This window comes from Ochotona curzoniae, unplaced genomic scaffold, assembly GCF_017591425.1.
Source record: "Ochotona curzoniae isolate NIBS_2020 unplaced genomic scaffold, NIBS_Ocur_1.0 contig_3437, whole genome shotgun sequence".
Lineage (NCBI taxonomy): Eukaryota > Metazoa > Chordata > Mammalia > Lagomorpha > Ochotonidae > Ochotona > Ochotona curzoniae.
This window is the reverse complement of record NW_024465862.1, coordinates 117032-139716: the sequence shown is the minus strand read 5'-3', so window position 1 is coordinate 139716 and position 22685 is coordinate 117032. Positions and strand designations below refer to the sequence as shown.

The 22685-nt window shown below is 58.4% G+C and overlaps 2 protein-coding genes across 2 annotated transcripts in view; one reads left to right on the top strand and one right to left on the bottom strand.

Moving 5' to 3' along the window:
• SMURF1 (SMAD specific E3 ubiquitin protein ligase 1) overlaps positions 1–10507 on the top strand; it is a 107105-nt gene extending 96598 nt beyond the window's left edge. Inside the window, exons 12-18 of the mRNA XM_040980363.1 lie at positions 2038–2152; positions 3343–3521; positions 4108–4245; positions 4619–4739; positions 5377–5578; positions 7117–7192; positions 7783–10507. Of these exons, the coding sequence (XP_040836297.1) occupies positions 2038–2152; positions 3343–3521; positions 4108–4245; positions 4619–4739; positions 5377–5578; positions 7117–7192; positions 7783–7882 (931 nt within the window). The 3' untranslated portion in view covers positions 7883–10507. The remainder of the gene's footprint in view (positions 1–2037; positions 2153–3342; positions 3522–4107; positions 4246–4618; positions 4740–5376; positions 5579–7116; positions 7193–7782) is intronic.
• Positions 10508–19665: 9158 nt separating this feature from the next.
• Positions 19666–22685, bottom strand: part of LOC121156596 (transformation/transcription domain associated protein) — a 98458-nt gene continuing 95438 nt past the window's right edge. The window contains exons 71-73 of the mRNA XM_040980362.1: positions 22465–22668; positions 22151–22345; positions 19666–20605 (exon numbers count right to left, since the gene is read on the bottom strand). Of these exons, the coding sequence (XP_040836296.1) occupies positions 20321–20605; positions 22151–22345; positions 22465–22668 (684 nt within the window). The 3' untranslated portion in view covers positions 19666–20320. The remainder of the gene's footprint in view (positions 20606–22150; positions 22346–22464; positions 22669–22685) is intronic.

Sequence of the window (22685 nt, the reverse complement as noted above, 5' to 3'; positions counted from 1 at the left end):
AAGTCCTCGCCTTGTACATGCTGGGATCCCGTATGGGCACCGGTTCTAATCCCGGCAGCCCCACTTCCCATCCAGCTCCCTGCCTGTGGCCTGGGAAAGCAGCCAAGGATGGCCCAAAGCCTTGGGACCCTTCGCCCATGTGGGAGACCTGGAGGAAGCTCCTGGCTCCTGGCTTTGGATCAGCACAGTTCTGGGCGTTGTGGCTGTTTAGGGAACTTCCTCTCTGTTTCTCCTCTCTGTATATCCAACTTTCCAATAAAAAAATTTTCTTTTAATCTAGAATTGTAGAGGAACTCAGATTACTTTGTACACAGTACTGCAGAAAATCTGTTCAAGTGAACTCCAAAGAAGTTTATTTTATTGCAGAAACTTTTCTACTTTTTTCTCGCACGCACTTCACATGAACGTTTTGCAGACCCCTGTGTCATGTATCTGATTGCCCATGCGCAGTGTGAGAGTCCGAGCTGGCCAGTCCTCGTGGCAGTCATTCTGTCCGTGCTCTCTTGCGTGTCTCATTAGCTCTTCCGTCATCGCATCCAGGCCGGACGGAAATGCATCCTTGCCTCACTAAGGCTCATGCCGAATGTTTGCTTGTCTTTTAATGACTTCCTGTCTAGACAGTTGTGAGTCCTTGGCTTTATTGCAAAGGTTCTTCTCCAGTCTCAGTTCTCAAACCTGGAGGGATCAGAATCCCGTGCGTGAAGACTCTCTTTCCAGCCGGGGGGCTTGGTGAGGTGGACGCAGCAGCCCTGCTCATGGCCTGCTCTGCGGCGTGAGCTGCGCAGCGTTGTGCGGGACTTGTAGCTTTGTTTTGTCCATCCTAATCCCCACGGTCTTCTTGGACAGATGGGTCTACGTTTGTGCTTCTCCTCGCCTGTTCTGTCTCATTTCTGTTTGAAAGACTAAGAATTGCAGAATAAGACTTGGGGCTGCTGTCTTGATGCTGTTTACTGACCAAACAGCATTTGCCAGTTTGAGCTGGCAGAGTGAGAGGCTGCTTGCAGATCTGGCGCTGGTGTTGTGGTACTAGCACCCCAGACCTGCCCCTCACAGCCGAACCATGCAGGCATTGAAGGACTTCAGAAAGCAGATCCAAATACTCCTAGAGTTCATGTTTTTAAGTTACCTAAGTGATCGATGTTTATGTTGGAAAAGGAATGTAACAAACAGTAAGGTGAGCACACCTTGTTTTGTGGCTCAACAGCCCTGCCACTTCTCAGACATGAAGGGTTCCACCTCATACGGAGCATTTTCCTGTAGAAAATGGTTTCTGAGCAGTGAGGTGGTGGGGGCCGTGCAGAAAGAGAGGGAGACAGAGGGGGCAGGTGAGCCCCTGCTGGCTCACTCCTCAGGTGCCCGGGACGGCTGGGGTTGGGCCAGGTGAAGCCCAGGGCTGGAAGACAGAGGATGACCAAGACCCAAGTCCTTGGGCCTTCGCCTGCTGCTTCCCAGCATCTGCGCTCACAGGAGGCTGGACTCGAACCTGAACCCAGGAAGTACAGTAGCACTCGCTAGACCAGACACTTGTCCGGTCCTGTGGAAAATTGGTAAACCACAACCAAGCAGAAGAAAGCCTCACAGTGAACCAGGAACCTCGCATGCAAGTTTGCCACTCATGTTCTCATCTCAGGCTGCCCGCTGACCACTGGGTCAGCTCAGAGCACGCCGTTAGCAGTGGCACCTGGCGCATGGCTTTGCCAAGTTCAGAGAGCAGCAGGTGCAGGTGTGGGCAGGGAGCGCGTCTCTGACTGGGGCTGCCATCCTGGTCCCACACGGCTCATCCCCGCCCACAGGTGTGGAAGGGTGGGTCACTGGGGGCAGTGGGCAGTGGGCGTGAGGGATCAGGTATTCTCAACTGGTTTCTGGGGCTTCTTCGCATTGCTGCGGGTTCCCTCTGGGCGTGTCTATGCCCTCTCTGTGCCCGCAGACTGGGGGCCCATTGCCTTTCTACCCTGGGTCTCCCAGGGCAGATGGCCAGTCCCATCAAGATGGGAAGCCAGTGTCTGCCGCGGCCCTGAGGTGTGCCTGTCTCCCTAGGGAGTGGCTTTATTTGCTGTGCCACGAAATGCTGAATCCTTACTACGGGCTCTTCCAGTACTCCACGGACAACAGCTACATGCTGCAGATCAACCCCGACTCCGCCATCAACCCCGTGAGTGCCAGGCAGGGCAGGCCTGCAGGCTGTGGGCAAGCGCCAGGGCTCTCCGTGTGCAACTCGCTTCTCGGCTGCCTCGGGCAGCCTCACCACAACCTGGAGGGTGGAGGGCGGACGGCGGACGGCGATCCGAGGCAGCATGGGGGTTCAGTGCCCAGCCGCTGACCAAGGTCTCACTGCCCGCAGTCAGTAGGGTCATGGTTCCCTCCTGGGTCATTCTGGCCACCGATGGTGGCCGGGACATGAGACCAGCATGGCAGCCTGGACTGGCTCTTGGGCCACCGTATCAGCACTGTGCCCAAGGGCACAGCCAGGTGTGTGGACATGAAGGGGTGGCCGAGGGGATTGAAATTTGCAGGGACAGGGGTCGGGGGTGATTCTTGGCTCACATTTGTTTCCTCACTCTGCACCCCCTTTTTCTCCGGGCCTCCCATTTGTCCATTGTCCTGGTGGGATGCAGGAAGATAACAGAGAAGCAGGCTTTTCGCTCCCAAGTTCTCGGAGAGCAGTGGGGAGGAGAGGCAGGGCCAGCTTCGTAGCGTGTGGCAGCACAGGGCGTGCCATCTTCTGCCCTCGTCAGCGCTCATTCATAGAAGTGTTTGAGCTAGGTACTCTGCACCAATAATAATAATAAAATAACAATAGTAACAGCCTAACCACCTATCTGTTTGTGCAAGGCCAAGTGGCAGAATTTCTTACTGCTCATTCACTCTCCAAATGCCTGCCAGCTTCTAGGTGAAACCAGAGCCAGGAGGCAGAAACTCCGGGGCTCAGATGGGAGCCCAGGCTCGTGAGCCATCGCCTGCCTCCCAGGCACTTTAGCAAGGAGCTGGGTGAGAAGTGGGGCATCTGGGACTTGAACCTACATTTTGATGTGGAATGCAGGTGCATTAAGCAGTGGCCGAGTTCACTTTGCCGCGATAGCCCCCTGGATGTCACGTTTTAACCTGCTGCGCCTCTCTAAGTTACTTAGCAATTCTGAAGAGAGGCCGAGCGCCCAGCCTGTCTTGCTGGCAAAGCTCTGCATTGTGACTGCCTCGCCGTGTTCTGTTTCATTCCCCACAAGCACAGCCCGTGCACCCCTGAGTCCATGTGTGGTTGCCTGTGGGACAGTGCTGGCGGGAGCCTGGAGAAGCCGTGGGAGGTGCGCGCCCTGACTCATTCCTGTCCTCTGGCGCCCCCTCCAGGACCACTTGTCTTACTTCCACTTTGTGGGCCGGATCATGGGCCTGGCTGTGTTCCACGGGCACTACATCAACGGGGGCTTCACGGTCCCCTTCTACAAGCAGCTGCTGGGGAAGCCCATCCAACTGTCTGACCTGGAGTCGGTGGACCCCGAGCTGCACAAGAGCCTGGTGTGGATTCTGTGAGTACCGACTCAGCTCAGCATGCTCAACTCCAAACAGGACTCTCCCACGGGAGGCAGGAACCTCTGCTGGCCAGGACCGACTCCCGTGTGGAATAGCAGCTTCCCAAGCACTGGCTCCGCTCCAGTGTGTGTGTGTGTGTGTGTGCGCGAGTGCATGTGTTCACACCTGCAATCATAATTCAGAAGGGTTGTAGGAAAACGCAGTGCAAAGATGAGAGGTTTTTGGGGGCTTGGTTTGTTCCTCATGTAAGGCATACAGGGGGCAGGGTGGGGACTTACCCCACAGAAACCTCCTCGACCCTGCCCTGTCGCCTGTGTTGGCTCCTGATGCATTGGGGGAGACTGCCCTGCTGGGTGGGGAAGGGGGTGTCTGCTGGGGCCTGCCCCCGACCTCCCTGGACTGTCCGTTCACCTATGTCATCATAAGGTAGTGGAGACAGCAAGACCTGGGCACCGTCCTCCCATCCACACCCAGCCTCGGCACCCCAAGCATCTCCCCACGCTGGGTGGTCCCGTCAGTGCTCCCCTCGCTGCCTCGAGGTGGCCGGGCCTCTCTGACCGTCTCCCCGGGCTCCTCCCACAGAGAGAATGACATCACGCCGGTCCTGGACCACACGTTCTGCGTGGAGCACAACGCCTTCGGGCGCATCCTGCAGCACGAGCTGAAGCCCGATGGCAGGAATGTGCCCGTCACCGAGGAGAACAAGAAGGAATACGTGCGGTAATGGCGGCAGGTCGCCTGTGGAGATGGCCGGGGCCGGATGGAGATGCTGCAGCTCCTGGTGGGGCCTGTGGGCGGGGAGGACCAGGTGGTGAGCCCAGGACTGAGCAGGCAGTCTGGGCGCTCAGCAGCACGCAGGCCGGGTGTGCCGTGCAGCTGCAGGTTCAGCCTGCCCTGCTTCCTGTGGGGAATCAGGAGAGCAGACTCGCTCTGCCCATGTGTGTGCCCACTGCTCTGTGTGTGTGCCCACCGCTCTGCCAGCACAGAGGGGGTTGGGGCTCTCAGCCAGCAGGGCTGCCCTATTGCAGGAAAGGCCTTGCCCGTGGTGGCTACTCGGGAGGGGACAGCTCTGACCTGTGGCTATCCCCCACAGGCTGTACGTGAACTGGAGGTTCATGCGTGGAATCGAGGCCCAGTTCCTGGCCCTGCAGAAGGGCTTCAACGAGCTCATCCCACAGCACCTCCTGAAGCCATTTGACCAGAAGGAGCTAGAGGTGCGTGTACCACACGCCCCAGTGAGGCTGCCAGGCCTGCCTCCTGCTGCCCCCGGGCGCCTTGGGAGCACTCAGACTCCTGGCAGAACGTGCCAGGCTGCAGTGCTGTGGGTATGGCGAGCATCTCTTGGCAGCAGGCAGTCTGTGGAGGTCATTCATGGTGTTGGGGGCTTCTGTCTTCAGGGTCTGGAACAGATATGGCTGTCACAGCCCTTGTGCCTCAGCCACGGTGGGAGCTCTCTTGAGCCGGGGAGCAGCCCTGGAGTAAACATTTCCAACAAGTCTTGGAGGCTGCTCCGCTGCCCCGCCCCATGGAGCTGATGGTCACCCCCTGTGACTCTGAGACCTGGGAGACCACAGGAGTGGGACCACCACCCATAGCTGGTTCTTTGATGCTCACGTTCCGCCGTGTGGGGAAGGCTGCAGCCTTGGGCTCTGACGCCACCTCTGCAGCTGCTCCCACAGTCCCCAGGCGGCAGCAGGCAGAGGCCTCGGGCTCAGGCCCTGGAACCCTGCGGCTTTCTCCCTGCCACCACACTGGGAGCCAAGGGCTCTGCTGCTCGCCTGGGCTGGGGCGTGTGCGGACGCGGGCTCAGACCGGCCACTGCTGGATCACTCAGCTCGGAACACTTTACAGCTGATCATAGGTGGCCTGGACAAAATTGACTTGAATGACTGGAAGTCCAACACGCGGCTGAAGCACTGTGTGGCCGACAGCAACATCGTGCGATGGTTCTGGCAGGCGGTGGAGACCTTCGACGAAGAGAGGCGGGCGCGGCTCTTGCAGTTCGTGACGGGATCTACGCGCGTCCCTCTCCAGGGTTTCAAGGCTTTGCAAGGTGACTGACGTGGAGGCAGGGCTGCCCAGGGACACGTTTGTGTCAGGCGAGTGGTGTCCTGGGTGTGGCGGGAAGGGCTATTGGACCGAGCTCCTCCGGGAAGCTTCCTTTTGGCACTTAGCTCTGTGGCGCCCTCACCGGGCAGGTGTCCTTCTGTAAGCAGGAGGGGGTCCCCACGACCTCCACCAAGCCGAGGAGTGACCCCGGGAGAGGCCTCATGCCTGTGGCTAGCAAGCAATGCTGGCACTAGTGGGCAGGCCTAAGTGGACTACTGCAGACCACAGCCCACCTGGCTGAACTTGGCCTAGCGTAGACAGAGAAGTCCATGGAACAGTGGAATCCAAAGTCTGACTTCCTTTTGTTGCAGAAACTGTCTTTCCATAACATGAGGGAAATGCCTATTGTGAAAAGTTGCGTGGGTTTTAGTCCCTCCTCCTCTGGCCCCACTTTCCATGGCTTTGAAGGGCCCAGCAGAGGTGTGCAGGAACCAGACACGCTGGCCTTGCAGACTCCCAAGCGGGTGGAGGGCTGTCCCAGCTCCCTGGCTTCCACAGGAGCTCTAGGAGGTTCTAGGCTTGCCCCATCTACTTGACCATCTGGCATGGGTGACGCCTGGTGACTGACCAAGTGCTTTTGTTCTTGGTCCTCTTAACCCAGCAAGCTGGCCAACTGGGCGCTCTCCTGCTTGCATGGTGGGGAAATGGGGACCCATTGGGATCATGGGACTCTATCCCTAAGGGAAAAACAGTGTGGTGGCAGCCGGGGCAGGACTCCAGAGTTTGTGGTATGATCTTTCTCATCACCTGCCTGACCTCTGAGCCTCAGCCAGCCAGCCTGCTCCCGGACCTAGCTCCCTGCGTGGGAGTGACCCTGGCAGAGAAGACAGATGCCCAGGGAGCCGTGAGCAGGGCTGTGAAGCAGGCACCCTGGAGAATGGGGCTTACAGCGTGTGACTGCTAGGATCCCTGACCACAGAGAGCCTTGAACTAGCCTCCTACCCCACGAAAGGAGGTAGGCTTGGCCTACTGCCCTCTCCTGGCCCCCAGCATTGCTGCACCAGTGTCACCAAGAATACACTCACCTTATGGTGTCATAGCTATCTCAGGTTTGTGACTGCTCTGGGATGGTCCCTTCCCAGCGACGTCAGCCAGGCAGCATCTCAGAAAGAACCTGCCCTGACTGTCCCTGTGCAGACGTGTGGGTCACGGGGTCACTGCGCCTCGGGGCCTCTCCAGCCTCCAGACCTGCAACGTTGGCAGGCGGGGATGTGCCAGAGCTAGCTCTGGCCAGGCCCGAGCAGGGAAAGGGCCCCAGTGCAGGGCGTGTTTGCCCTTGGGTATCCCCAGCTCCCGTTTGTGGTCAGGTGTGCTGAAGGATTCTAGCTGCCCCCGGGCTGTCCAGGGCAGCCTGTGGCCACCCTGGGTGTGTCGTCACACCAGGCACAGGCCTCTGTTGCCATGTGACCTCCGTGACCCTGGGGACTGGGTGTCTGCCTTGGAAGCGCAGTGACTAGAATGTTCTACTGCAAGGTTCCACAGGCGCCGCAGGGCCCCGGCTGTTCACCATCCACCTGATAGATGCCAACACGGACAACCTGCCCAAGGCACACACCTGGTAAGGACCCCGGGCCGCTCAGCCGTCTTGGGGGCGCCACTCCCACCCTGCCCTGCTGCTTTCCCATGAGCACCTTGTGTCATGTGTGTCCAAGGGGACAAGCACTCTGCCATGGGCCTGAGGACACTGTCAAAGTCAATGAGTGCGCTGTGAGGGGGCCTCCTGGTGCTGGATCCCCTGGCTTAGGTCCACGCCTGCCTCCACCGTCCAGGGCCTGCCTGGGTGCACATCCCTGTGCCCACATGCAAACTGCCGTTTGTGGCTTGGGTTTGTTGCTCTTCACCTCATCTGACACTGCGGAGTTCCCAGTTTGCATCTTGAAGACGCCCAGGTCTAATACTGCATTGCACCCGAACGTTGCGGGCTCGGGCGGGTTATCTCTCTGTGGTTCAAGAATCTCCCTGCACTTTTCCTCGGCCCCGCCAGTCTTAGAGATTGCTTTCATTGTGCGTGACTGGCACTGGCCACGGCGGGGGGAGGGGAGGGCTCCGCCCCGGGCAGGCAGCACCTGTCTGTCCTGTCCTTGCCCTCTGTGTCCTGCAGGGGCTGGCCTGGCACAGCAGTGACTTGGGCCCTTTGTTCCTATCCAGCTTTAACCGGATTGACATTCCGCCTTATGAGTCCTACGAGAAGCTGTACGAGAAACTGCTGACGGCAGTGGAGGAGACCTGCGGGTTCGCCGTGGAGTGAGAGGCAGCCAAAGGCACCGACTCTAGCTCACACCCACCAGCCCAGCCACCACGTGTGCGCCTCCCGCACAGCACGAGGCCCTGGGATTCCAGGAACCCCAAGGGACAGGGTTGTCTTTCCTCCTCCTCGCTGGGGGAGGGAGGGAGCAGGGACTTTGGTCAGTGGCTCCCACCCATCACCCCTCCTGGATAATAGTTCTCCTTTTCCCTCCATCACCCATCGAATAAAACGTGGCCAGGCTTAGCCTCCGGCCTCGGCCACACAGGATGCTCTTCGGGGGCGGCCTCCGCCACAGCGCAGGGTCAAGCCCAGCTGACTGAGGGTTTGGTAGCGGGCGCCGTTCCTTGCACAGACAGCCCGAGGCCCCTTGTCCAGCCAGCAGCCGTGGGGATGGCACCCGAGCTCGAGCCCCCATTTCTTGCCCTTGGTGGATTGCTAACTACAGTCACTGGGTGACAGATGCTTGCTGGGCGTTGGCCACACACGCGTCCCTGAGGCAAAGGTGTCTGAGCCACTGGCACCAAGGCCGGGGGTTCTCTGCAGGATGTCCTGGCTGGAAAATGTCTTGTGCAGAGTCCACTTTGCTGTGGAAGTGATCCTGGAGCCAGCCGCGGCTGGTCCTGGCGCTGTGCGTGAGCCAGCACTGACGGTGTCGCTTGAAATAGTAACGTGTGTCTGTGGTCGTTGCTGCGAGCTTAGCTAACACGATGAGGCTGTTACCATGGCTGCTGGCTTCATGCAGAGCAGCTCAAGAGCACTAATGATGATGTGGTCAGCCCGGAGGCAGTGCTTCACACAGAGTGGGGCGTGGATGTCACCTGTGTTGACTGGCTGTGATGACAGCCTCAGCTGGCCCAGCGGCAGATGGGGACAGCGACAGCTTCTACTAAGTCCACTCGCCCATGCATCTTGTGTCCACAGGACGAGCAAGGCCAAAGCCAGGCTGTCCCCTGCGTTTCTAACCCGTTTCCGATTTGCACAAAGTTCAAACAGTATTTTCTTTTAGCGAAGCGACTTGGTGTCAGCCCAACTTGCGCAGCGGACAGCAGCAGCCAGCTTCCCCTGGAAGGTTCTGTTGGCTGTTGCTTGTGAGCAGGGGTGGGGAAAAGTACAGGGTAGTTCATTAGCAAAGACATTTCACTGTTCAGTTTGAGTTTGGCACTGGGTGTGCACTGTGGGTCTGAGGCGGCTCAGGATGACCTGTGGGACAGCCACGCCTCTGTCCTGGCTGCGGGGGGACCTTCAGGCTGTGCCGGCAGCGGAGGACACTGCCTCGCAGCAGCCTTTGCAGTTCCATATGGGGAGCTGTAGTGGTTGCAGGTGCTGCACTTTCCAGGGTAGAAGGGAGCCTAGATGGGGTCTGTTGTGGAAGGTTCCATCATTCTGAAGTCTGGCCCTCTGTGGGCTCTGGTCCCAAGTTCTGCCTTGCCACAGCCAGACTCACGGTGTGTCTCACTGCGATGCCGTGCAGGTGGCCTGGAAAGTGGCTCCAGTGCCTCTGTCCATCTCCCTCGGGAGCTAGGCGGGAAGAACCTCCTGGCTGTCCCTGTGGTGGAGTCTGAAGGAAAGCAGGGTCTTGTGGTTTGATAGACGTTGAGGCAGGAATGTTGCATTTGATGCCGTTAAACTACCTGCGTGCTGTAGGGAGGAGCGGCTGGGAGGAGCTGCCGAGGTGCGGCATCCTGGGGCTCCCGGCCCGCACAAGCCTCTGGGTTTGCCACATCACCTGGCACCACTGTTGGCTGTGGGTGTGAGGCTTTTCCAGAGCTCTGGTTTACTCCTTTCCAAATAGGCCTCTGCTGGTGGCCCTGCACCTCCAGAACCTTAGATACCTACCATGGTTTGGTCCTTTCAAATCACCCCAAAGAACACACGGTGGCGAGCCACTGGTCCAAGCTCCTGGTTGCCCCCCTCGAATGGGTCCCCGTGATCTCGCCTGCTGTGCCCTTCATGGGCCCAGCCGTCCCAGTGGCCCCCTTGCCTCTGCCCAGAGCTTCCAGGCCTGGCCTACAGGCTTGCCCTCACCAGCGGTCGCCAGCCGACACTCAGGGATGCAGCGACCAGCGCTCTGCCAGCCTCTGGGTGGGGGAGGCGGCCGCTTGGGGCGGGGTGCCCGCGGTCCAGGAGCTGGAGTCCTGGGGCTCAGGATGGAGACTCTGCCCTGGGCCAGGGCGACCAGGCCAGCTCAGCCATGCGCGCCACACCCAGGGCAGGTGGTCCTCCACCGAGAGGCCAGGAAGGCAGACATCCGCCCCTCCTGCAGCCAGGTGTGTGCCCCACGGCAGCCTTCCCGAAACATAGTATGAATTTTTAAAACTTTGCTTATTTTTGTTTCTCAACCACTTTATAATGTATTTTTAATTTATTTTGTAATGTCTTGTTTTTAAGTATTGCTGCTATCCTTGTTAATCTTCCCACTGTTTTTATTGCTGATTTATTTTGTGAAAGTTGTACACTAATGTTCTGTTTTATGTCAAAATCAAAAGTATTTAAAGAAATCCTAGTTGTATTTAATGTGGTCATGGAACCAGCTGGAAACAAAGCAAGCAGTGACTGCACAGCAGGCGAGAGCCGGAGGTCAGGTTCATTTTGTTACATATGCAATAAACTCACGACTTTACACTGGCGGCTTCTGTCGTTCTGCCATGGAAATGAGAGCGCCTGCTGCAGCTGGTGGCCGGTAGAACTGGCGAGTGTCTCGGGAAAGGCGGGCGACAGAATGTAGGAGGAACAAAGAGCGGCTCTTGCCACGCCGCAGCGCGGGCCTGTGCGCACGGAGGGCGCCCGTTCCTCACGCACCATGGGCCTGTGTGCATGGAGGGCGCCCGGTCCACACGCACCACGGGCCTGTGCGCACGGAGGGCGCCCGTTCCGCACGCACCACGGGCCTGTGCGCATGGAGGGCGCCCGTTCCGCATGCACCACGGGCCTGTGCGCACGGAGGGCGCCCGTTCCGCACGCACCACGGGCCTGTGTGCACGGAGGGCGCCCGTTCCACACGCACCATGGGCCTGTGTGCACGGAGGGCGCCTGATCTGCACGCACCACGGGCCTGTGCACACGCAGGGTGCCCGTTAAGCACCACGGGCCTGTGTGCGTGGAGGGCGCCCGATCTACACGCACCACGGGCCTGTGTGCACTCAGGGCGCCCGATCTGCACGCACCACGGGCCTGAGTGCCTCACTGAGGTGATTTTTGCAGGGTGAATTCTCTGCTCCTGGATTCTTAGACTCAGCATGTCCCCGAGGCCCTCTGTGCTGGAGCATATGCAGGAACGTCCCCTTAGTTGCCCAGCCCTGCACCGATGGGCTCTTAGGGTGGTGGCTTTCTTGTGTTGGTCTGACAAGGCCCTGGTGATGGTGTTGCTGGGACATGCCAGCCCCGCCCCCAATAAGAACGGCAGGTGGCCTTCCATCTGGGGGCGAGCCCCACCAGCCCATTGCAGAGAGGACTCCTGCCTCCCGGCGGCTTCTGTTCAGGCCCCTGCCCACTGTTGCAGCCTCCCAGTTGGCTGCAGGAAGCCCTCGGAGGCCTGAGGGGAGGGAGACACGCTCCCTTCTCTAGGTAAACCCAACCTGTCACAGTGCTGGGCCAGCTGGGCCATGCTCCAGGGCTTGGCGGCACCCATGGTCTTCCTTGTCTGACATTGCTGTCCGGGTACTTCTGGCCACACGGGACAAGTCAGGAGGAGCCCTTCCTCTACATCTCTCTGGAAAAATCTGAGAACTGTGCAAATTTGTCCTGGGAGGTTGGCTAGAGTACAGGGGAGCCATATGACCCCAGCTCTGCCTGATTCAGTTTCCTTACTAGCAGCTACATCCGGGTCCTGGGAAGCATGTCTGCTCATCTGTCCATTTCCTTACCCAGTCTGCCGAATCACCTTGTTCATAGCACTCTTGGAATCCTTGTATGTCCCAGTTCCACAGAAGTGTCAGCTCACCTAGAAGAGCCAGCTGTTGCTCTTGCTAATCTCTTTGTTTTCGTGTTTTTGGAAAGGCAGATTTACAGAGAGGAGAGACAGAGAAGGCTCTTCCGTCCACTGCTTCACTCCCCAAGCGGCTGCAGTGGCCAGAGCTGAGCCAACCTGAAGCCAGGAACTAAGAGCTTCCCTGTTTCCTACATGGGTGCAGGGTTCCAAGGCTTTGGGCCGTCCTCGACTGCTTTCCCAGGCCACAAGCAGGGAGCTGGATGGGAAATGGGCTGCTGGGAGTAACCGGCATCCATATGGGAGCTTGGCACATGCAAGGCGAGGATTTAACCGTTAGGCTATTGCACTAGGCCATTGATCTGGTTTTGTACTTGCTTATTTCTGCCAGCGTTGGACTTAGTTTGTTTCCGTTTATCTAGTCCCTGAGGGGTTATATTAGACTGTGAGATTGGAGACCAGCAGTTCAGCCCTGGCCAGGCTTCAGCTGGGAACCATGACTGCTGCCTCACAGGAAAAGTGGAGGCTGGACCCGGCCCCGCCATGGGCCACACGCATCTCGGCCACTGCGCCTGCTGCCGTCCGTTCTCAGCACCGGCCCCGCCGTGGGCCACACGCATCTCGGCCGCTGCGCCTGCTGCCGTCCGTTCTCAGCACCGGCCCCGCCATGGGCCACACGCATCTCGGCCACTGCGCCTGCTGCCGTCCGTTCTCAGCACCGGCCCCGCCATGGACCACACGCATCTCGGCCGCTGCGCCTGCTGCCGTCCGTTCTCAGCATCTCTTTCCTGGCACCCGTAAGTTTGATTGTGCTTTTTCATTTTCATTCATCTCCAGGTGTTTCTAATTTTCCTTAGGATTTATTCGTTGACCTCCTGGCTGAGGGAGTCTGCTTTGATTTCCACATATCTGTGAATTTCTTAGTTTTTCTCTGTGACAGCTTTGTAGCTTCACTCCCTGTGGTTTTCAGTGAGCCGAGCTTGCTGCGTCCTCTGCTGTAGAATGCCCCCAGGTGCTGGACAACAGCGCCAGCTCGGCTCCTGCTTCTGGCTACTGTGGCCATGTGGGGAACGGGACATCTCTCCTTCTAACTCTGCCTTTCAAATTAAAAAAGAAATTTATGAATTAAAGGCCGAGAGAGAAAAGCAGAGCTGCCATAGTCCACTTGGTTCTGGAAGTTATGAACTCGGTCCTCGTGTCCCGCAGTGGTGGCAGGACCCTGTCAGAGTCCTGCCTCCCAGGCAGCAGTAACTTGGGGCGCAGCATGGACTGATGGGGTGGGGGGTGGCTGCCGGCACCCAGCCCGTGTACCACATGCCCAGCCCGTGCCATCTTAATCCACTTCTCCATGGATGCGGAAACCCCCAGGTAAGTGCTGGGTCGAGCTGGCACGCAGTGTTGCATGCTAAGGCAGTGAGCCCCTGGCACCTGTCTTGGCCTCTGCTTGCTGGAGCGTGGGAAGCTGACGTCTATACTGCACGGCTGTGCCCCGGACATCAATCCTTTTCAGGAGGGGTCTCTTAAGGTCTAAGTTTGGGTTTCTAATTCTGTATTCAAATGTGGGGTCTGCACCCATCATTTCTTCAGGTGGACCGGGGGGGAAGGGGCAGGTGGCTCACCCTGCGGGTGCACAGCTCTGACCTGACGGGCTCTGCACCGGGCTGAGACATGCACTCAGCTCCCTCTGATCATCCTCGGGCACCTGTACCCCGATTCCCACAGTGCTGAGCGTATCGAAGATAGAATTGTTCAAGTCTCGTGTCTTTGCTGCTCCAGTGTCGCTTCCTGGAGCTGAATTCTGTTCCTTTGAGCGTTTCTTCAGATTCTTTGTAATTTTGTTGTTGAAAAATATAACATTAGGAAACCGAGCCCCTCCAGCCAGTGACAAGCCAGAATCTAGCACCAGCGGCAAGCCTGTGGTCACTTAACCCTGCCCTGAGCTTCTCTTGCTTTCACTCACCCCCACATCCACAGCTGCTGCAAGTCTCAACTTCCCACGGGCTGGGACCTCGGCTGAGGCTGCAACGGGTCCATCGGTCCCGTCCTCACACCTGCCCTCTACCGTCTTGATGACTTGATTCGTCTGCACCCTAGAGGCACGAAGCTGCTTCTGTGTCCTGGGCTCTGTCAGTCTGTCGCGCATGCACGGGCATGGACCTGGGTCCCTGTTGATCTGCCTTAGTCCACTGGGCAGTGGACTGCCATCAAGTCACGTGACAGGAGCAGGGCATGTCTCCCTGGGGCCTCTGCTGTAAGCCAGTAACTCCATCCACATTTCACACCTAATCCCCTCCTCAGCCCCTTGCCCTCAGGGCTTCACAGAGCCCAGGGCTCACTTCCTACACCTGGCCCCCTGGGAGCCCTCTTGGGAAATGCAGGCAACAGGGCCTGGTGCTGGCCTGCCGTGGAGCCACAGTTGGCTCAGGGCTGGGGGAGTCGGGACCTGGCTTTGCTCACCCGCAGCATCAGATCACAGGAAGTCGTCAGGGCGCGCAGCCAGGAAGCTCCTCAGAAGCTGTGTTGATGGGTCAGTCAGCCGGGCCCTTGGGCGCTTGGCCTGGGCAGTGGTGGCAAGTAAACACAGATACAGAACTGGCAGCTTGTTGGTCCGGACAAGCCATGGTAGGCCGACCTGGAGGCATGGCAGGGCATCCTCTGGACAGAAGGGGAAGGAATGTCCAATCGGTATGGTGGTGCGGGGACCAGGCTGGGGTGCCCAGGAGGACCATGTCCATCCTCCCGCAGGGCTGGCAGGCCCCAACCCTCAAAAGCTTCCACCCCAGTGTACATCTGCTAGCCAGACCTTGTTCTGACTCACTGCTCCCAGGGCCAGTCCTGCAAGAACAGCCCCAGGTCCTGGCCCAGGTTCTGAGGGCTGGGCCCAGAACCTGGCCCAGGGTCCCTGCGGTGGGCACGTCCAGGTGTAGGCGCTGGGACTCGTGGGGGGTCCCTGGGGTGGGCGCTGGGCAGGTGGAGGTCCCTGCGGTGGGCGCTGGGCAGGTGGAGGTCCCTGGGGTGGGCATGTCCAGGTGCAGGCGCTGGGACTCGTGGGGGTCCCTGGGGTGGGCACTGGTCAGGTGGAGGTCCCTGGGGTGGGCGCTGGGCAGGTGGAGGTCCCTGGAGTGGGCACGTCCAGGTGCAGGTGCTGGGCAGGTGGAGGTCCCTGCAGCCTTACCTCTGCCCCAGTGATGCCGTTTTTCTTTCAGTGTTGTTGCTGTTCAGATACTGTGCAGGGGTTCAAGTTAGAATTTGATAACATTTTCAGAATAATGATTGTAGAATATTTATTCACTAAAATAATTCCTCAATACAGCAATAGTGTCTTCTGAGCTCATTGTGATCTTCCTGTTCCTCAACGGAAAGCTTCCGGACACTCCTGAGGACGCGCTGCTTCTCCCGCTAGCCCGATTCACTGTGCTTGACCCTGGTCTGTGTAAGAACAGCACCTTGGCTTTGTATGGCCCGAGAACAGCAGCTTCCTCTGTGAGCTGAACTCGTACACAGTCTTGCTGCTGCCACTGCCCCAACAACCACAGTGACACATCATGTGCCCTCAGATTTCAGCCAGACACCTTTGTCCACTCTGTCAATCAAGGGCAGGTCTTGGTCTCACCTGAAGACAGACTCCTCAGCGAACCGACACTGCTGAAAACCGCAACAATAGATTCCAGATGTTCCCCCAGAGCGCAGACACTGGCAGAAACATTGCTCCGGGAATCGGCTGGAGGGCCGCGCCCGCCCGGGAGATGCCTTAGCCCTGTCCTGGGCCCACTCCCCCTGGCCTGACCCCACTCCCGCTCTTCTGCGAGTCCCGTGCATGTCACGTGCTAGAGAGCGCTGGCAGCAGCCCGAGAGGGGCAGCCTGCTCTGGCACGCAGGACTGTGGATGCAGGGTGCAATGTGGCAGACACGGCGCCCCGGAGAGGGCTGGGGAACGCTCCGAGGAAAACCAAGGCCCTTTCCGGAGAGAGCCGGGGAGGAGGGAGTGAGTTCTGCGGTGGCATGAGCAGCACTCAGGCTGGCATCCCAGCGGGCGGTGCTTGCCCAGCTCTGCCTCAGCCCTGGCTTGTGGGCCCGGGAGCTCAAGCCTTCACGCTGGGCTGACTGGAGGATGTAGCTGCTCTTCAACAGGTCACAGGACACACAAGGAAACAAGAACGCAAAGTCCACTCACCGCCAGGACCAAAATACCGCCGACAGCGCTGCTTCGAGTCCCGGCTGTTCCACTTCCAATCCAGCTCCCTGCTACTGAGCCTGGGAGAGCAGTGGAGGGGGGCTCAAGTGCTCCTTACCCATTGACAGACCCAGATGAAGCTCCTGGCTTCGGCCAGGCCCAGAGCCGACCGCTGGAGCCATTTAGGAATGCACCAGTGGCTGGAAGACCTCTAAATAAGCCTTAGGTTACCTAGGTTCAGTTATCCCATAATAACCAGTTATTCTGTAATGAGCAACAATGTTGTACATGATATATAATTTTATCTGCCATTTTTTGTACATCTTAAAAATGCAAAAAGAACCAAAGGGAAATATGAAAAACCAACTCGAGGAAATGGGAAAACATGGTGAATGCGTGGAGGGCAGAGGAATCGGTGAGCGTAAAGACAGTTCATGCAGAATCCAGAGCAAGAGGCACAGGAGGGAAGAACGGGCAGGGTCGGGCAGGGCTCCTGGGATGCCGACGTGACCAACGCGTGTGCTGTGGCCGGCGGGCGAAGCGACAGAGCAAGGGGCAGGAGGGCATGAAGACCCCAGCATCACAGTGGGAGGGAGCACGGATCCACACTGCAGGAGGGAGGCAGAGGCCCAGGGGAAGCCAGAGGCCCACGGCAGGAGGCATTACAAAGTGCTGGGGAGAGACCACCGAGAGCAGCACACAGGGAGCCACCAGGAGCATCCACACGGGGGAGCGCCCACACCGGGGAGCCACCAGGAGTGACCCACCAGGAGCGTGCACACGGGTGACCCACCAGGACCGTCCACACAGGAGTCCCACGAGGAGCCCTGGGGCCGCGGCCCTGCTGCAGTGCTCAGAAAGGCTGGCTGAGAATCGTGCACCTCGAAACACTGTCTGCTAAGGTGAGGAAGCAGTGAAGACATTCCCGGGGAAGTAGAACTCGGAGCAGTTCACTTCCGCTGGAGCTGCTCCGCACTGCGCCGCGGGGGGTGGGGCACAGCGGTCAGTGACCCCATCACGCACCAAAGCCTCATTGCCTGGCGAAGGCTCAGCAAGCAGCGGCACAGACTGAAGTCAGGGCAGCTTTGGCTCCTAAGTCCACCAGTGATATTCTACGCGGTTTAAAAGACAAACGCACAGAAGTAGTTACCCACATGTATTTTTTAAAAGATTTCTTTTTATTGCAAAGTCAGATATACAAAGAGGGGAGAGGGAGGAAGCTCTCTCTTTGGGCCGTCCTCCGCTGCTTTCCCAGGATACCAGCAGGGAGCTGGAGGGCAAGTGGGGCCGCTGGGATTAGAACAAGCACCCATATGGGATTCTGGCACTCTAAAGGTGAGGACTTTAGCTACTAGGTCACCACACTGGGCCCTGCTGGCATGATGGTACAGCACACTAATCCTGCGTTGGCATCCCTTATGGGTACTGGTTCGAGTTCTGGCTGCTCCACTTCCCATCCAGCTCCCTGCTTGTGGCCTGGGAAAGCAGTCGAGGACGGCCCAAAGCCTTCGGACTCTGCACCTGTGTGGGAGACCCGGAAGAGGCTCCGGGCTCTTGGCTTCGGATCATCTCAGCTCTAGCTGCAACTTGGGAGTGAATCAAGGGATGGAAGATCTTCCTCTTTGTCTCTCCTCATCTCTGTATATCTGAATTTTGAATAAATATTTTAAAATTTAAAATAAAAAAACACAGTCTAAGGGATGGAACTGAAGGGAGGAAAAACTACACCCAGGACCATAATCCTTGCTGGGCACAAGGACGCTCCCTCCAGGGCTGACTGAGAGCTGCACCTGCTGCTGTCCCCTGTGCCTCAAGCGAGAATTGCACTCATTACCTGCAGCAGGGAGCGGGAGTCCATAGTACTGCACACCTTTGGCTTCCAAACCGTCACACCGTCAGCCACAAATTAAACCACTGTGAGTGGGGGCCAACTGGAACCATTTCTCTCAAGAGCCTACGGAGGGCCCGGCGCTGTGGCCTAGTGGTTAAAGTCCTCACCTTAAACGCGCCGGGATCCCATACACGCACTGGTTCTAATCCCAGCAGTCCTGCTTCCCGTCCAGCTCCCTGCTTGTGGCCTGGGAAAGTAGTCAAGGACGGCACGAAGTCTTGGTTCCCTGCACCCGTGTGGGAGACCTGGAGGAGGTTCCTGGCTCCTGGCTTCAGATCAGCGCAGCACCAGCCATTGCGCTCACTTGGGGAGTGAATCATTGGATGGAAGATCTTCCTGTCTCTCCTCTGTATATCTGACTTTCCAATAAAAATAAATACATCTTTTTAAAAAACGAGTCTATGGAATATTCTCCAGAATCTGTGTAGCCTGTGTTAAAGCTACAAAACAAGTACTAACAATACATTTTAAAGTGTTGCACTCACACAATGCTTTTTCCAGCTGCAATGCAAGAACTAGAAGCCAATTAACAAAACGAAGGAAAACTGGAAAGTCTGCAGATGTGAAAACCGGTTATAGATACCCTCAAAACCGGACAGGTGCAGTCAGCAAAATCAGTCCGTCAGCCGGCGGGCAGCACAGCTCGGAAACCTGCCTAAGGAGAGGAAGCTGCTAACCGGAACGCAAGGACCCAGAGCCAAAGGAGAGGGACATGGCAAAGACCACTGCCGCCTGTCACCAGGAGCCGGCTGTGCCGACCCAGCTCCGCCTGTCACCAGGAGCCGGCTGTGCCGACCACAGCTCACTGCGACATCAGGGAGACCGGCTCAGGGAGAAAAAAACAAAAAGCTGAAAGAGGAACTGAGTCGAGCCAAGAAAAGTATTCAAGAATGGACACTATTGAAATGCTGAATATTAGAGTTATATTAGAATATGGGAGTTCCAGAAGGCACAAAGAGAAACTGGGTTTAAAGATGTATTCAGGGCCCGGCGCGGTGGCGCAGTGGTTAAGGTCCTCGCCTTGCACGCCCGGGATCCCATATGGGCGCCGGTTCTAATCCCGGCAGCCCCGCTTCCCTTCCAGCTCCCTGCCTGTGGCCTGGGAAAGCAGTCGAGGGACCCTGCACCTGCATGGGAGACCTGGAGGAGGTTCCAGGCTCCTGGCTTCAGATCAGCGCAGCACCAGGCATTGCAGCTGCTTGGGAAATGAGTCATCGGAAGGAAAATCTTCCTCTGTCTCTCCTCCTCTCTGTATATCTGACTTTGCAATATACGTAAGTAAGTAAGTAAATAAATAAATAAAATGTATTCCATGGGCCAGGTGCAGTAGCCTAGCGGCACCTGGGATATGCTGGGATCCCTTATGGGCACCGGTTCTAATCCCGGCACCTTGGTTCCCATGCAGATCCAGCTCCCTGCTTGCGGCCTGTGAGCCCTGAAGCCTGGGACAGCCGGGGTCCAGCGGATGGCAGGGACTGCTGGTCTGGGTGTGGTGGCCCAGCTGAGCGCCCGACAGCCAAGCACAGCGCTGGCCTCCTCATGAAGCCCAGCACGGCCCAGCAGGCCAGACCTCTCAAACTCAAAGTCCTTCCACCTGCTGCCGCTCAAGAGTGCCTGAGGACTGTGCCCACGCCCCCGCAGGACCAGACACGCACAAGGTACCCGCCAGCTGCCCTGGGCCGCTCTTCCTGGCCTCACCCAGTGTCCCTCGGGGGAGACCTGGGGGGCACCCCCGCAGCTGCAGGGCTGAGCAAGCTGCAGCAGGGGGACCCTCCCAAATAAGACACAGCAGACCCTTTTATAAAATATTTATTCTAAAAAAAATCACACTGTACAAATTTAGATAGAACATTCTTGATACTCAAGATTTATAAAAACGTGAACTTAACAGAAGGACTAGTTAACAAACTTGTCTCTTTTCTTTTAAATTAGGGAGGAAAGTGGTCCATGAGGCACTGACTGCCTACGAAACAGCCAAGAGCCGCGCAGGCGGCCGGGGCTGGCGTGGGCTCCGCTGGGCCGAGTCCACAACAGTGAAGGCTGGTGCTGCCCACGGAGAGCACAGCGCCGCTGGCCCACGCTGCCGCACGGCGAGAGCCCGAGGCCAGCTCGCCCGGCGGCAGCAGGCTGTCCCCACGCCCTGCTGCCGGACGCCACGGTGGCTTCCTGCGGCTGTAGCAGGGCCACGGCGGCCGTTATTTCTCAAAGGGTTTTCAAAACACATATATGTGCAACCCGCAACCCCACATGGGGAGGAACACCATAAAAAGAGCCACAGAGCGGCTCCAGGCGGGAAGCCCCACTCCCCGGGGCGGCCACGGCCCCGTCACTCCTCAGGACACGGCGCTGTGACCGTGCAGCTGCTCCCCTCGCGGCTCCAGGGGAGCGAGTGAGCAGGCCAGGGCTCCGACCATCCAGTGAGCCACAGCAGGCTGGGAGCCGGGGTGGTCACAGCCACGGGTGCCAGGCAGGGTCCATGCGACACAGGTTGTCCAGGCTGTTGGCAGCGGCCACCAGGGTGTTCACCTTGCTCTCCCCGCCCTCGAACTGGGCCAGGTTGTGCAGGCGGGTCATGACCGCCGTGACGGCTTTCTGCACCAGGGAGACCAGCTGCTGGCTGTCCATGCTCTCGGGCTGCCCTGCGGCCGACAGGGGCGACGACGTGTCCTCCTGCGTCTTCTTGTGCCACGCGATGATCTCGTCACGGAGCACCGTCTTGAGAATGCCGTCCACCTGGGGGAGGGAGACACGACATGGCCCAGGTGGAGCCAGGGGGCACCCAGAGGGGCTCCCCACTGCAGGACGGGGCAGCAGGCGGCCCCAACAGCACCAGCCCCTCACCGTGGGGCCTCCTGTGCGCCGCCCAACAGCCACTTCCACAAGCACGGTGTCAGACAATGCTCACGGAACACACAATTCCAGGGTACGTGTGCTTTGTGCACGACGGTGCAGGCACTGCCAGGCTCACACAGCGGAGCCCTGCGCCGCCATGCTCACCCCAACGTGCATTTCCCATGAAGCCCCGCTCGAGGACCACGAGCTAACACTTGTGCCTCCACAAGAACGGCAGATTCATACAGGGGCAGAGGCGAGGACCGACAGCCTGGACTGCTGCCTGGGACCCAGCTCCTGACCCGCTCCGACAGGCTTGTCACTGGAGAGCCAGGCCTGCTGTGAAGCCAAGGGCTCTGTGGAGGATGCTCAGCATGGCAGGGCACTGCACGGGATGCCCACGGCCTGCACTGGACTGCTCCACTCGGGAGCCCTGGGCAGCAGCTGCTGGCTCCAGAACCTGGGTCCCTGTCAGGGCAGCCCAGTCTGAGCTCCGGGCTCCTGGCTTGAGCCAGGCCAGTACCAGACCCCAGTGGCATCAGAAGCATACACTGGTAGATGGAAGACTCTCTGCCTGTCACTCTTTGCCTTTCCAGTAAAAATAAATAAAACTTTAAAAGGATTTAAAGGGGACTGGCATGGTGAAATAGCATGCTAATCCCCTGCCTGCAGTGCCGGCATTAGCATCTGCTCCTGTCCTAGCTGCTTCAATTCCGATCCCTCCCTGCCTGAGGCTTGGGAAAGCAGCAGATGACAGCTCCAAGCCTGCGGACCCTGCACCTGTGTGGGAGACCTGGAAGAAGCTCCTGGCTCCTGGCTTTGGATTGGCGCAGCTCTAGCCATTGTGGCCACTTGAGGAGTGAACCAGTGGTGAAGGGTCTCTCTTTCTCTCTCCCTCTCTCTGTAAATCTGCCTTTCAAATAAAAATAAATAAATCTTAAAAAAAAAAAAAGGAGGGTTGGTTTAAAGACTGTCAAACTTTGTGGAGAAGCACTGGTTTCTGATGCCTCTCCTGGACGTGGGTCATGGGAATACACGGATATTGTCTCCAGAGTGCGGGCCTCCGGCCGTGAGCAATGAGACTCGAACCCCAGCCCGTGTCCTGCCACACCTAAAGAGGCAGCCCACCCCGAGCCTCTGCGAGTCAGGCAGTGTGATGAGAGCAGCCAGGGCAGCGCCAGGCAGACAGCGTGTGGGCAGCCCCGTGCTAACCGGGGCATCCAGGGCACGTGGCCTTGTACTGCGTACACCTCCGCTCCCTGTGCGGCTCGCCACGGCCCAGACATGCAGCAGCAAGCACTGGGGACATCAACCTGGCAGAAACTTCTAGATCCCTTAACCCAAGGAGCGGATGCCCGGAGCCCAGCGCCAGCCTGCGCCTGCCTCTCACTGACACGGTCAGCCCCGCAGCCCCACTCGCTCTGTAACGGTGCTGCCGTGACCCACCTTGAAGTTGGGCTGGGCGAAGCACCGTGCCACGGCGATCATGGAGGCAGTCAGCGGGCCAGACACCCCGATGGTGGTCAGGAACTCGGAGACGTTGGGGGTGAGGCGGAAAGGGACCGGGCGGTTGGCGTCTAGGTCTCCGGTCGCATCGTTGATGTCAAATCGGAAGTAGGCAACGTTGAGCTTTCCGGTGTCCTAACGTGCCAGAGAGACGTCTCAGAGGTGCCGGCCGCAGGACGCAGCCGTGGCAGGGGCACAGCCAGCTGCAGGACGCAGCCGTGGCAGGGGCATGGCCGGCCGCACAGGCCACTCACCTGAGCGATCTGCAGCATCTCGGGGTTGAGTCTGTTGAGGTGCAGGACGAACTCGGCAAAGCCGATGAGTGCGAGCTGGATGGTGAACATCTTGCGGAAGGTCCAGTAGTCGGTGGCGTTCGGGAAGGTGTGCAGCGCCCACTCCTTGAGCATGCTGCGTGGCACCATGTTGCTTTGCACCTCCTTGAGGATGTCTCGGAGGACCTGCAACACGCACAACC